At 48.6% G+C, this 13,221-nt stretch overlaps 1 protein-coding gene across 10 annotated transcripts in view; it reads right to left on the bottom strand.

Moving 5' to 3' along the window:
* Window positions 1-13,221, bottom strand: part of NEDD4L (NEDD4 like E3 ubiquitin protein ligase) — a 341,415-nt gene that overhangs the window by 80,232 nt on the left and 247,962 nt on the right. For all 10 annotated transcript variants that reach the window (XM_078435202.2, XM_078435204.2, XM_078435203.2 and 7 more), the window contains one exon: window positions 4,449-4,499. In XM_078435202.2, coding sequence (XP_078291328.1) covers window positions 4,449-4,499 — 51 coding nt within the window. The remainder of the gene's footprint in view (window positions 1-4,448; window positions 4,500-13,221) is intronic.

Here is a 13,221-nt window from a genome sequence, read left to right as displayed (position 1 = left end):
GGACAAGAAATATTAAAGGTGAGTGGCAAATCCGGAATGGGAACAAAGGAAGTAGAGGGCCCTATCGTCCTGAACTCCCACGACCTTGGACTCTGAGGGCCGAGGATGAAAATGCATCTCAAGTCTCAACTGAGTTGCTTTCGTCTGGAAGCATCTGAGGAGTGTGAAGCACGGAGGCACCCATCATCAGAACGGGGAGAGGAAGCCTGTTTTCTTTCACACGACTACTCCTTACTCTTTCCTGTTGAGGGGACAATGACGGAGCGGACACTGGCCTCCTCTGGCCACTGTGCTGGATAAGCGAGGTAGCGACTCTGACGCACAGGGCACCTGGCCTCACACAACCCTCCCCGCCCCGCCTCTGTTCTGACTGCCTCCTTCGTTTGTCACCCTGGCGGAGCTCCAACTCAGCCCCTCGCCACAGCCCACGGGGCCCAGCAGGGCCCACACGTGCCAGATCCGAGATGCCAAGGTGCTTGTCAGTTACGCCGTGCACCCCTGGGAAGGGTGGGTTCCTAAACCTGTCCGCTGAGAGGAAGGGTTGCTCTGACCCTCCAGTCTTCCTGGGGTCTGAGCATTTACAGCTGCAGGTGAGGACGACTTAGGTAAGCCACTCCTGAGATCCTGAAAGCACGATTTTACACTGCAAACCCCAACATCCACTGGCAATGAACCCAACATGCCTCTAGAATTTCATTTGGCAAGGGAAGAAGGTTCTTCAGCAAAAATCAATTAATGGGTCTAAAATATTTATTGTTCAAACATACGTGAAACAGGATTTAAATGATCAAAAATCATTTGTTAACCATCATGAGAGATTATTCTAAGTTTGGTTCTGCTATCTGGGATCTTCTCCATGAAGCTCCTGATTTAGAAAAGAGCTTCATTCAAAAATTAAGGCAATAATTTCTTAGACCATAATCAAGACAGATTTTTTTTTTTTTTAAGGAATAAAGGTCCGTGATATCTTGAGGCAATAAGATAAAGCTTCACTCTTGTTTAAAATGCCCTAAAATAGTAGTCTCTTGGGTGGCTCAGAGGGTTAAGTGTACGATTTCGGCTCAGGTCACGATCTCTCTGTGGATTCGAGCCCTGAAATGGATTCTGTGCTGACAGCTCAGAGCCTGGAGCCTGCTTCGGATTCTGGGTCTCTCTCCTTCTCTACCCTTCCCCCACTCATGCTCGCTCTCTCAAAAATAAACACTAAACAAAAATAAAATGCCTTAAAATAAACAAATGGGCATGTATGTGTGATAATTATCTATATACATGAGATATACCTATATATCAGCATGAAGATATATGCTATTAGGTATTCTGCTAATACAGATTTAAAAAACAAACACTCTCTTCAATTTCTAGGATTTTAAACATTTGGGCTTTTTCTTATTACCTAAATTAAATGATCTTGGTGTATCAGATGCATAGAACACAGATGCATGCCTCAGGTAGGGGGAGATGGCTGAATGCAAAATCACTAACTAAATCTGGTGGGGGTTTAGGAATCCCTCTAATAGCCAGAATTAGTATCTGAGGCAATGGGAATCTGGAATCATAAATTATTTTTTACCCAAGCCAGGGAACACTGTCACCTTCACATGTGCCCCCAAAATGGTGCCACTTGCCACATGAGGCTTTTTCAATTTTAATTCATTAACATGAAAGAACATGAAAGAACATTCTAAATTCGGCTCCTTAGTCACATCGGCCACCGTTCAAACGCTCAACTACCACGTGGCTACTGTAACAGGTGACAATGCTAGGCTACATGCGGAAGAAAGCTGCTTCGCCGGATTCTTCCTCAGAGATTAGCATCATATCCATCAGCAAACAGCTGTTGAAGGATACATTCTCTATCGGCTAACGGGCCTGCATGAAATTAATAACCAAACATCCAATCAGATACCTTCAATCTCGAAAGGGCCTGCGTGGGTTAGCAACGGCAAATGTCCCACATTACTGCTCTCCATTATCTTCTCTCATCACTGATGACACCATTTTCCTATTTTATCTAGGATTTTTTGATTTTGACAAATATTGACTCTACCGGCCATATACATAACCTGCCTTGACAACGGGCACGGAGCTATCAAGAAAGGAGCAACCGTTACTGACTTCGCAAAACACGTCCAAATGCTAACGTCCATTTCTCACACCCACGCTTGTGTTCCACAAAACAAAACGACACCGTGCAACTTTCCCACGAGTGCCCTACACATAGGGTCAAACGCACCCACGATGGCACCTCAAACCCTGAGCCCGAAGGCCGTGTCCATTCAGAATATGCTACTTGGGTTCTACCACCACTTAGAAGGTGAAGAATGCACCGCCATGCCTCTCCTTGGCTTCCTCTGTGGTCCTTTTCCCAGACTGCAGCTGGCTCCACGAACCCAGTCGTCCATCGTTAAGGACGAAGACTGCTGCACTCCAGCATAAGCCAATCGTGGGGCAGGTGCAGAACCGGGCAGCTCCACTGCTCACCTGGCTCGGGTCACACACAAGTTCTCAGTGTCCTGCAGGCATTCGCTGTCTACCTTCTTCCATCGGCTGGTTTCTATTCCAGCCTCCAGCCCTGGCACCAGCTGGTCCTTTCGAAGCTCACTCTTGCCTCCACCCAAACCCAGAGCTAAGCTATTCCCTCTACTGAGGAACGCTGTTCCATTCCGAGCCCCACCCAACCTTTCCAAACCAATGAGCACTCAATCACTCAAACGGGGGACTGTTGGAGCAGGTTGTTTAAAACATTCCACTCACACCTCTTCAAGAGTGTTAGCACCTCATCTGCCTCGACAGAGATGTGGTTCTTCTGTCAGGGACAAGGGTGGTTAGGGATAACCATGAAAGAACTGGCCAACCAACAAAATACCGCCTGAAAACGTCAGCGGTGGCTTCAACCTGAAGAGCACAGACAGAAGGCCAACGGATGCAGGAACACGTGAAGAGTCTTTCCGTGCAAACGTGGAGACCTCCACACCCTCCCCATGTGACTCTGAAAGGGCAACCAGGTTGGCGAAGGCTTACGTAGTAGGTCCCATGCAACCCACGCGCCCTCTGCAAGTACTTGGGAGCTTCAGGTTTTTATACAGAATAATGTTTTCGTGACATCACTTTTCCTTCCAGTCTTTGGGAAGGGAACGCGCTCGAAACCTTCCTTCCTCAATAGCTCCCCTGAGTCAGTAAGAATAAATTGCTTGCTATCACAATCCTTTCACAACATCTCTTCAGAGCTTCCTGGGTAAGACACAGTCTTTCTTGGTATTTAACATATGGTAACAGCCACCATTTCAATGCAGCAGACTTGCACTAGGCAGTTTAAGTCACTTTGGTTTATAGACTGTTGATGCTATTTGCTCACAAAGTATTTAAAAAAAATTAACAAGGGGGAGCCTGGGTGGCCCTGTTGGTTAAGCCTCTGATTTCGGCTCAGATCATGATCTCTCGGTGGGTTCAAGCCCCGTGTCGGGCTCTGCGCTGACAGCTCAGGGCCTGGAGCCTGCTTTGGATTCTGTCTCTCTCCCTCTCTCTCTCTGCCCCTCCCCTGCTTGTACTCTGTCTCTCTCTCAAAAGTAAACATTAAAAAAAAAAACTAACAAAATTAACAAAATGGCCTTGGAAGGCAGAAACATTTGACTTACCCTCTCTTAGATACTATTTGAGTCACTTTGTGCTGCCCTATGGAAGAAGGAGCAGGAGGGGTGGGGACGGAACAATCTGGAAAACCGTAGCTGAAATTCGAGCCAACCTGCCTTTCCCCAAGGCCTCCAGGTCAAGTCTCCCCAGGCTACCTACATCGCCTCTGAGCACACAGAAGACACCGTTAGCCTCAGTCATCGGTCACAAACTCCAACTGTTCTGCGACTCATCTGAGCAGAGAGCAATGGCAACAACATCACACGGGCTAACTCAGTACAGTTTCTAAGGCTGCGGTGGGTGACGCCAGCTGACAAGTTCGCCCAGAACCAACAGCTTCTTTTCTCTGGTCTCCCTGCTGCCTGAGAAAAGCCACACACCCCAATCTGGGAAGCGCTAGCTTGTATGGATGTAGCCCAGGAGAAAGAGCACGTGTAATTCTACACAAAGACAACAAATGTCTGAGTGGCCCCAAAGGGTGGATTTGCAAGCAAAAACACTCCGGTGACAAGGGCGAGGGTTGGACGGAGAAAGGGAGCTGTTTTCCATGATGTGACAAAGGAAGCCCAGAAGAGAAAGAGGCGGGTGATGCAGACAGGCATACTTGGATGACTCAGATACGCCCGATTTTCACAGTTAAGCTCTCTGCCATCCCCCCGAAGAGACTGCTTTCTAGAAAGGGCCAGGGTCAGAGTACATGCCCTTCATGTCAGCCTGCTCCACTGCCTTGGGGAAATACTGCTCTGAAATACACCCAACCGGAAACAATGAAAAGCGCTGCTCACGGCATGCACCACGAAGCAGGTAATGGTCCTTACCGGGAGATGATTCAGGGGTATGTCCACCTGTCCCAGGAAGTCGTCTCGGGTCTGTGGAGAAGAGAGCAAAGAGTTAATGTCCCCATCCATCCACTGAGCGTCGGTATTCTTTACAATGTTTAATATGTGGGGCGCCTGGGTGGCTCGGTCGGTTCAGCATCCGACTTCGGCTCAGGTCATGATCTCATGGTGCGTGAGTTCGAGCCCCGCGTCAGGCTCTGTGCTGACAGCTCGGAGCCTGGAGCCTGCTTCGGATTCTGTGTCTCCCTCTCTCTCTGCCCCTGCCCTGCTCATGCTCTGTCTCTCTGTACCTCAAAAATAAATAAAACATTAAAAAAAATTAAAAATAAAATATTTAGTATGTTTCCTTAACATACTGATTCTGTGTAAGTCACGGGATGAAACGTACAGCATATAGTCGTGCCACCGTAACAGCGTTGTAGGGTGACAGAGGGTAGCTACACTTGTGAGCCCTGCAGGAGTGAGGTACGGTGTCGTCACCATGTCGCAGACCTGAAACTAACGTAACGCTGCCTGCCAACGATGCTTCAGTTAAAAAAAAAAAAAAAAAAAGTTTCTTTATAAATAGAAAGGGCCAGGGCCTGACACTGGAGTGCAGCATCCGTGCGGATGCGTGCAAGGCAGAAGGCCCTGATGAGTGGCAGACAGACGTCGCCTGGGAGACAGGGAGGAGCCCAGGGCGTGGTCCACCAGAACTTGAGCTGCCCCAGCCCCTGCAGGGTGTCTGTGACCCCCCAGCATGGAAACAAATCTGGTCTTGGAACTGGGGAGCATGTGATCAGTACGGGAAGGGACACGCGGGACCACAGAGGGTTTGGGGGCACAGCTGGCCCAGTTCACACAGGAGACAGTAGTGACATCTTGGGGAACATTCTAACAAATATTTAAGTGCTACAAAGAGCTTCCTGAGAGCTGAGAGTCCAGGGAGAGAGTAAAAGTCTAATGATTAATAAATCTTACAAATTACTTCTCATTAAAAAATGGCCTTAAACTTGCACTCTTATAAGTACACTACTCTGGAATCCCAAGTTCATGGATTAAGTTTGCTGGTTAATTTCGGGACACACCGTACTTCCTCCTGATTCTGTCCTACCACATAGCATTCATCTTTCTGACATGAGACCTAGATGAAATTCATTTGGAGGAGCTCACGAACCCCCTTTCAGACCCGGGAAGTCCTAACTCGGGTCCAGGGACACTGGCCTGGACCACAGGGTGTTCAACAGGTCTCGCTGACACTACGTCCTGTAAAGGTGCTTGTGTCATGGCTTCGGACATTTAGGTGACCCTGGCGTAGAAGTCTGTTACCCTCTTATAAACACACGCAGCTTCTTACCATATTCGAAATGCCTAAAAGCTGGAAAGTTCTTCAGGTGAAATCCGACCCGTCCCACTGCTAGCCTGAGGAAAAGCCCAAGAGAGAATCCAGACCTCCTAACCCCAAATCCTGGGTTCTTGTTTTCACTCCTTGCTGGTTTACCAAGGAATTTTCTAATTCACAGAACCTTTTTTTTTTTTTTAATGTTTACTTACTCTTGAGAAAGGGAGAGAGACAGAGTCAGAGCGTGAGCGGGGCGAGGGCAGAGAGAGAAAGAGAGAGACACACAGAATCCAAAGCAGGCTCCAAACTCTAAGCTGTCAGCACAGAGCCCCACGTGGGGCTCAAACCCACAATCCATGAGATCATGACCCGAGGGAAAGTCGGACGCTCAAAGTCACCCAGGCACCCAGAAACTACTTTTTAAACGTACTTGGAAAACTTCTCTTCTTGCATTTGAAAAGAAGCAGTTGGTAACCATGAATGAGATTTACTGAAATGATTTACTCCAAGCTCAGGATTTCCTTCTAGGTCATTTAAAAAAATTTGATTAACTAGATAGCTATCCGTCTCCTCTAGACGACGCACAGCAAAAAATCAAAGTCACCACTGGCCAGGTGTACGTAAAGCAGGAGACTAGCCCCAGTCCTCATGATGCGATTCTCCTGTACCTTTTTTTTTTTTTTTTTTTTTATCTTGGCTACTTTGGCTACAACCCAGCATGCAAACACCTCATCTGGCACAAAGCTACAGGTGCCAATTAATGCTGTGGATCTCAACAAAAGTAGCCATCGGCAGAAGGTCCAGAAAAGGCAGACATCTTTGCTGCCCAAAGTGATGGGGAGTGTTCTTGCTCTCCATCTGACGAATTTAATTATAAAGCTAGTGTGAATGTTCAAAAACGAGAAGCGTGTTGACTACTGACCATAAACTGTTCGTCTACCTAACGTGAGTAGTGTGGTATTGCCACTTGCCCCCTCTCCCCTCCTGCTACCCATGAAGGAAAAGGCCATGGGATACAACCATCAGAGGAAGACGGGCTCCCTTGAAGGGGCTTGATGCCCTCCTATCTCTGAAAAGCGACGCATCAATCGTTCACCTAAGTGCATCTTAATAACAAGTCGCAAAAACACCGACGTGCCCATGCTGCTTTGCTGGGGAGATGTTATAGGAGTTGTAAACCGGTCAAGTGCATGCAGCTTTGCCCAGGCACCTGCCGCTCAGGGCTATAGTAGTGAGGCAGGCGCTGCACTCGGGCCCCTTTGTATCGGAGTCTGGGCTCCAAACTAATACCCTGTCCTGCGTCTCACTAACTGTCGGGAAAGCAAAGCGGTACGCCAGCTCTGTGCTTCTCACGGGGACAGCGGCTCAATACGGTGTCGGTGGGAAGAGATTCTCATGATAGCAGTTTGAGGAGACTTTGTGGGGCTCTATTAAAATGCCCATTTGGGGCGTTCTCTTGGCCAATACCTCCTGTTCAGACTCTGCTGCTGCTTCCCACAAATGAGCAGGTGACAGAATCCCCGGGGCACTCGCTGTCACAGTCAGCAGCTTTGCTTGTACCTTCCCAGGTTTTCGCACTTGACTTAATACACGATTTCTAAAATAGCCAAAGATGAAGCAACTTCCCGAACAGAGCAAACGGAAGGCTCTTTCTGGTTTACATCAAGGGTGATTGTAGTCAGACCACATTTTCTTTTATTTTTTTTTTAATGTTTATTTACTTTTGACAGAGAGAGACAGAGCATGAGTGGGGGAGGGCCAGAAAGAGGGAGACCCAGAATCGGAAGCAGGCTCCAGGCTCCGAGCTGTCAGCACAGAGCCCGACGCGGGGCTCGAACTCACGGGTCGCGTGATCGTGACCTGAGCCGGAGTCGGACGCTCAACCGACTGAGCCACCCGGGCGCCCCCACATTTTAGATAAAACAGGGATCGAGTATGGGACAGCACATGGTACGGAGAAATTGGCTTAAATGTTTCACCAGTCAATGGAACGTGATGGGTTTGGAAACCCAGCCCACCGTCGCCAGAACGATAGAAGCTTCAGGAGATGTAAAACATGTAGGCTAATGAGAACATACCAACTTTTTTTTTCAACGTTTTTTTTTAATTTTTTTTATTTTTGGGACAGAGAGAGACAGAGCATGAACGGGGGAGGGGCAGAGAGAGAGGGAGACACAGAATCGGAAACAGGCTCCAGGCTCCGAGCCATCAGCCCAGAGCCTGACGCGGGGCTCGAACTCACGGACCGCGAGATCGTGACCTGGCCGAAGTCGGACGCTTAACCGACTGCGCCACCCAGGCGCCCCGAGAACATACCAACTTTAAAACACACCTTCAGTTCCACAGGAGGGATCTAGCAGGGGATCGGAAAGCCTATCAGTGGCCTACATGGCGGCGAAGGGGAGTGTCTCAAGGACGCCGGACTGTGCTGTTGTGGCAGGATCCCCACCCACGGGCCCCGGAGAGACCATGTCTGAGGCCACCGCAACGTCCAGACGCTGCTGAGGCCACCTTACGCCAGTGTTGTGAAAATACAATAATCAAATCAATTTTTGGCAATTTCTATGACATAATTATTTCCATCAAGCATCACGCTGACTATGAGCCTATGAAAACCAAACTGATTTCAGTTCACACTGGCGTTTCTTGTGCTTGTTTGTAAGTGGCAAATGCTGTCAGTTTCAACCTTAATTGCCTGTCCTGTTCTAGAGGCTGCAAATGTGCAAGTCAGTAACACAATTATAAATGCTCCCTTCTGACAAGCCACCAAATATTTTCCAACCTAATGACAAGGCAAAATGGAGCCTCTGAAATGTGTCAATAGAAGGTGAAGCAAAAATCCATATTCCATTACTGGAGAAGTAAAATACATACACCTGACAATGTCTTAGAGCTTGCTCTCTAAATGATGATCACAGTATACTGAAGACTGCCCCTCTCCCCTTTAAAATAACTATCCCCATTTAAATATTTTATTAAAACTTTTAAAAAAATGTTTATTCATTTATTTTTGAGAGAGACAGAACATGAGCAGGGAAGGGGCAGAGAGAAAGGGGGAGACACAGAATCTGAAGCAGGCTCCAGGCTCTGAGCTGTCAGCACAGAGCCCAACGTGAGGCTCGGGCCCATGAACTGATATCATGGCCTGAGCCGAAGTCCAAGGCTTAACTGACTGAGCCACCCAAGCGCCCCAGGACAGTCATTTTTAAACATGACTGCAACCCTGCTGGCAGCTCATGAGAAGCACTTTAAAAAAAAAAAATATAATAAGGGGCGCCTGGGTGGCCCCGTTGGTTAAGTGTCTGATTCTTGATTTTGGTTCAGGTCGTGATCCCAGGGTTGTGAGATCGAGCCCCATGTCAGGCTCTGTACTTGGCATGGAGCCTGCTCAGGATTCTCTCTCTCCCTCTGCCCCTTGTCCACACTGTCACACACACGCCTGCTCACTTACTCTCTCTCAAAAAAAAAAAAAAAAAAAAAAATTAAATAGGAGATAGAAAATATCAGTGCCTCGCATGAAAATGTACATACAGTTTCAAGACAATGGGTTCTGTTAACACACATGAAAGAACGTGTACTAAGCTATGATCTGAAATTAATTTCCTTTTGTGTGTTTGCCATCCCAGGTTTAAAAGCCACTCAACCTCATTAAATGGAAACCATCCAGTGCTACCAACTGCCTGGGGTTTTATCCTAGAAATTATTAAGTAGTGACTTCCAGGAAGACCATAGTTAGAATTTCTCAAGCCACACGGAAGAAACGTATTGAGGAATCAGAATATAAGCTACAGAAAAAGAATTTAAGAGTAAAGCTATAGTGTGACTAGTGCTGTGTCTCTTACAAGTTGAAGGTAAACCTCACAACACTAAGTCAAAAACAAAAACAAAACCCATTCACTTTCCCACTAACCCATGAAATGTGACTTCCCCGTCTGCTTCCTCCCAAAGCACGTGGCCCACGCTCCGGCACCAGGACCGAGTTGATGGGGGCAACAGGTTCTATTTTTCGAGAGGTACACACTCTGAATAATCTAAATAATGAACGGCTTGAGAGCCTTTTACAGAAGCTTTTATTTTTTTATTATTTTTTTTAATGTTTATTTATTTTTGAGACAGAGAGAGACAGAGCGTGAACGGGGGAGGGTCAGAGAGAGGGAGACACAGAATCTGAAACAGGCTCCAGGCTCTGAGCTGTCAGCACAGAGCCCGACGCGGGGCTCAAACTCACGGACCGCGAGATCACGACCTGAGCCGAAGTCGGACGCTCAACCGACTGAGCCCCCCAGGCGCCCCTACAGAAGCTTTCAGACAAAGGGTTACAAATACCCTAACTCCTCAACAGTTAGTGTCCGGGAGAGTCACCTGAATGTCAATTTGCATTTAGTTGTAGGTGCTGTCTCACTCCTCACTAAAGCATGAGGCTGGCTGTGTCGCCGCACGGAAGGGAGGAAGGACTGTCTTGTTTCTCCTTGCGCTTGTCCCAGACATCAGCCTCCGCCACGCGGACGGCGCGGCTGGGGCTCGCAAAGACCGAGTGAGTCTGGCCTCCACCCACATCACACGCTGCAGAATCCGATGTGTCACCACCTGGTGGCCTCTGGCTTTCAGGGTGACTTGCCTTAAAATAGGTCACCGAAGCTGCCTTAATCCAAGAGTCAACTGGCATTCTACTAGAAATAAAAAGGTGCAACAATGAAACGCCCTCTGAATGCACACGTGCTTGCCAAAATTCACTCGGGGGGCACCAGAACGTAAAAGCAAACACAACTGGATACTTGCTCAGAAAGACACACGCCACGTTCGCGCTGCCCGCCCCTCTGCCATTTTAGTTTTCTAAGCTGAGGGACAAGACCTCCCATTCACGAAAACAGGGCAAGGTAGGTCCTGGAGACGCCAGCCCTTATTTATAAAAAACAAACGAGCCTTCTGTGTCAACGAGATGTCAGAGTAGGCCCACGGGACCTTTGCAGGCTCCTAGAACACCACACTGGGAAGGCGGGCAGAATTTAATCACGGCGGATGAATGTGCTATCGTGAAGAGTATTTATTTTAAAGGACGCTCTGCTCAAAGCTCAGACTGCAAACCAGAAGGGGTAAACAGAGCAAAGAACCACCGTACTGGCAAAGACTCAAGCCGGCTTCGCAAGAGCGGCGTGGCTTCAATCCAGGAGAGGCCGAAAAGTACACACCGAGCCGTGAGAAGGCACTCGCGTGTGGGCTCAGAGGGAGTTCCAGCTGCTGCGGGGACCCAGTCGTCACGGGAGGGGATGAGATGTGCTTAGTGTCCCCTCTTTCCTCAGTGGGCGGAGGTGGTTCAAGAACATTCAGTCCTCTTCCTGCTCTAAACAGAGGCATAGTCCAGGGTACAGGTCAAAGGAGGGCCACGGATTTCACAGCTCGTTGTAGTACAAGCACTTGATAATCTGAATTTAGGGCCCAATCACCTCTAGGGGTGTAAAAACTGGGAAAGAACTCTGGGGACGAGACGCACAAGATGGGACCTTGTAAAGGTGCAGAGACAAGGTGCCCCGGTTTCCTAGGGAGAGAAACTAACCAGCCTTGTGCGACAGAAGGCGAGGCACCCACAGAATTTGAAAAATTCTAGTAGTCACAGTGAAAAGTGGAAGACAGATAAAATTAATTCTAAGAATTTATTTTAGTTGAGCCCATTCCTCCAAAATGTTATCTCAACGTGTAACTGAGAGAAAGATGGCTAGTGAGCTATTTTACGTTCTCCTTTCACGAAATCGGTGCCCATCCCTGGCCTGCAGCACACTGTGGTGTGGACCATCCACATCCCCGCTGCTCAGCAGCCACGGGCGGCCAGTGTCTGTGCAGCTCCACGAGGCAGGCACCACGCACCCCAGCTGCTGCTGCGTATCAGAGGCACGGACGGGATGCCTCGGGCCCAGCACAGAGGGAGGGACTCCATCTGCCAAGGGTCAAGGGCAAGGACACCTGCACAAAGGAACTTGAGCAGGGTCACGAAGTAGGAGTTGGCCAGGGGGGGACGGAAGGGGGTCGCGAGGGAAGGGTGTGCAGCCAGAGGCGCCGGGCTAACGCTGTGGATGTGGGCACGTGGCAGGAAAAGAGAACAGGGGCCACTATGAAGGGAACGACTGGCAGGGACTGCATTTTAGAAAGGTCCCCTGACAGCTGGAAGAAGTGACTGCAGGGGAAGATGCCGGAAGAGAGAGGGTAGGCTGTCCGGATGAGGCGGTGCAAGGGTCTGGACCAGGCAGGTAAGGGGAAGGCTCAGTGTTAGTTCAGAAGCGCCCTGTTCCTGGACTCTCCTGGTCACTGTGGAATGAGGGAACGGGCAAGATCATGTATGCCAAGTCCTTACCATGGGGCCCAGAGGAGCACTTGGGAGCCAGTGTCAGTGTGAACCCAGCAGCGACAAGAACAGAGACGTCATTGACTTAATAGTGACACAAAGCAAATGCACAAGATGGTGGAGGAAAAGGCCCGGGGGGGGGGGGTGCGGTGTGAGGGGAAGGTGTGGCCGGGCTGCTGTCCCATCTCAGGCAGTGGGCCGTCTGCGGGCGCAGGGTCATTACCTGCACCGTGTGCCACCCTGATGTTCACCTCCTCTCCATTCCTGTTTGCAAAGAGAGGTCTTCTCCCTCATCCAGACAAGCTTAGTGACATACACCTAGGAGAACGGACCATCACCCACAATGATCTAATCTTCCAGGGAGGGAAGAGGCCACAGCCCGTCACCCTACGTAGTCTGGGGCACAGCCTGGCATCACGATTATCCCTTACAGCTGCTTCAGAGCTGCCCAGCCTCACCAATGACCCTGACAGTTTCTTGTAAGGAGAGTTTATCTTTGTAAATAATGCAAATGCAGAGAAACATCAGGCATTATGGTCGTTCCTGGTAAAAGTTAGTTGCTGAATAAACGAAAACATTTTAATGAATATAATCTGCTAAAAATAAGGTAAACATTCATACATGTTCTCCTTCCTACAAAGCAAACTGGCCTGAGACTGCATTTCAAAGTTAATTTAAAAGGAAAACGTGTGGGGCACCTGGCGACTTCAGCTCAGGTCACGATCTCATGGTTCGTGGGTTCAAGCCTGGCGTCAGGCTCTATGCCTACGGTTCGCAGCCTGGAGCCCGCTTCGGATTCTGTATCTCCCTCTCTCTACTCTCCCCCCAACCCCTGCCCCCCTCTCCCTCTCTCTCTCGGAAATAAACATTAAAAATAAATAAATAAAAGGAAAATGTGTCACTGGGTTCATTTAATGACACCATGTTGTTTAATTTTGTGCTTTTGATTTTATCCTACAACTTCCTAAGATTTCAATTGCCTGAGATTTCAGAATAATTTCCTCATTTCTTCTCTGAGGAAGTTTTAAAATCAAGTTTCTTTGCAAGCAATTTAAATAATAGATTATATGTATAAAGTAGAAAAAAAAATAAGG

The sequence above is a fragment of the Panthera onca genome, chromosome D3 (assembly GCF_046562875.1).
Source record: "Panthera onca isolate mPanOnc1 chromosome D3, mPanOnc1 haplotype 2, whole genome shotgun sequence".
Taxonomy (NCBI): Eukaryota; Metazoa; Chordata; class Mammalia; order Carnivora; family Felidae; genus Panthera; species Panthera onca.
This window is presented reverse-complemented; position numbering and strand designations above follow the sequence as displayed.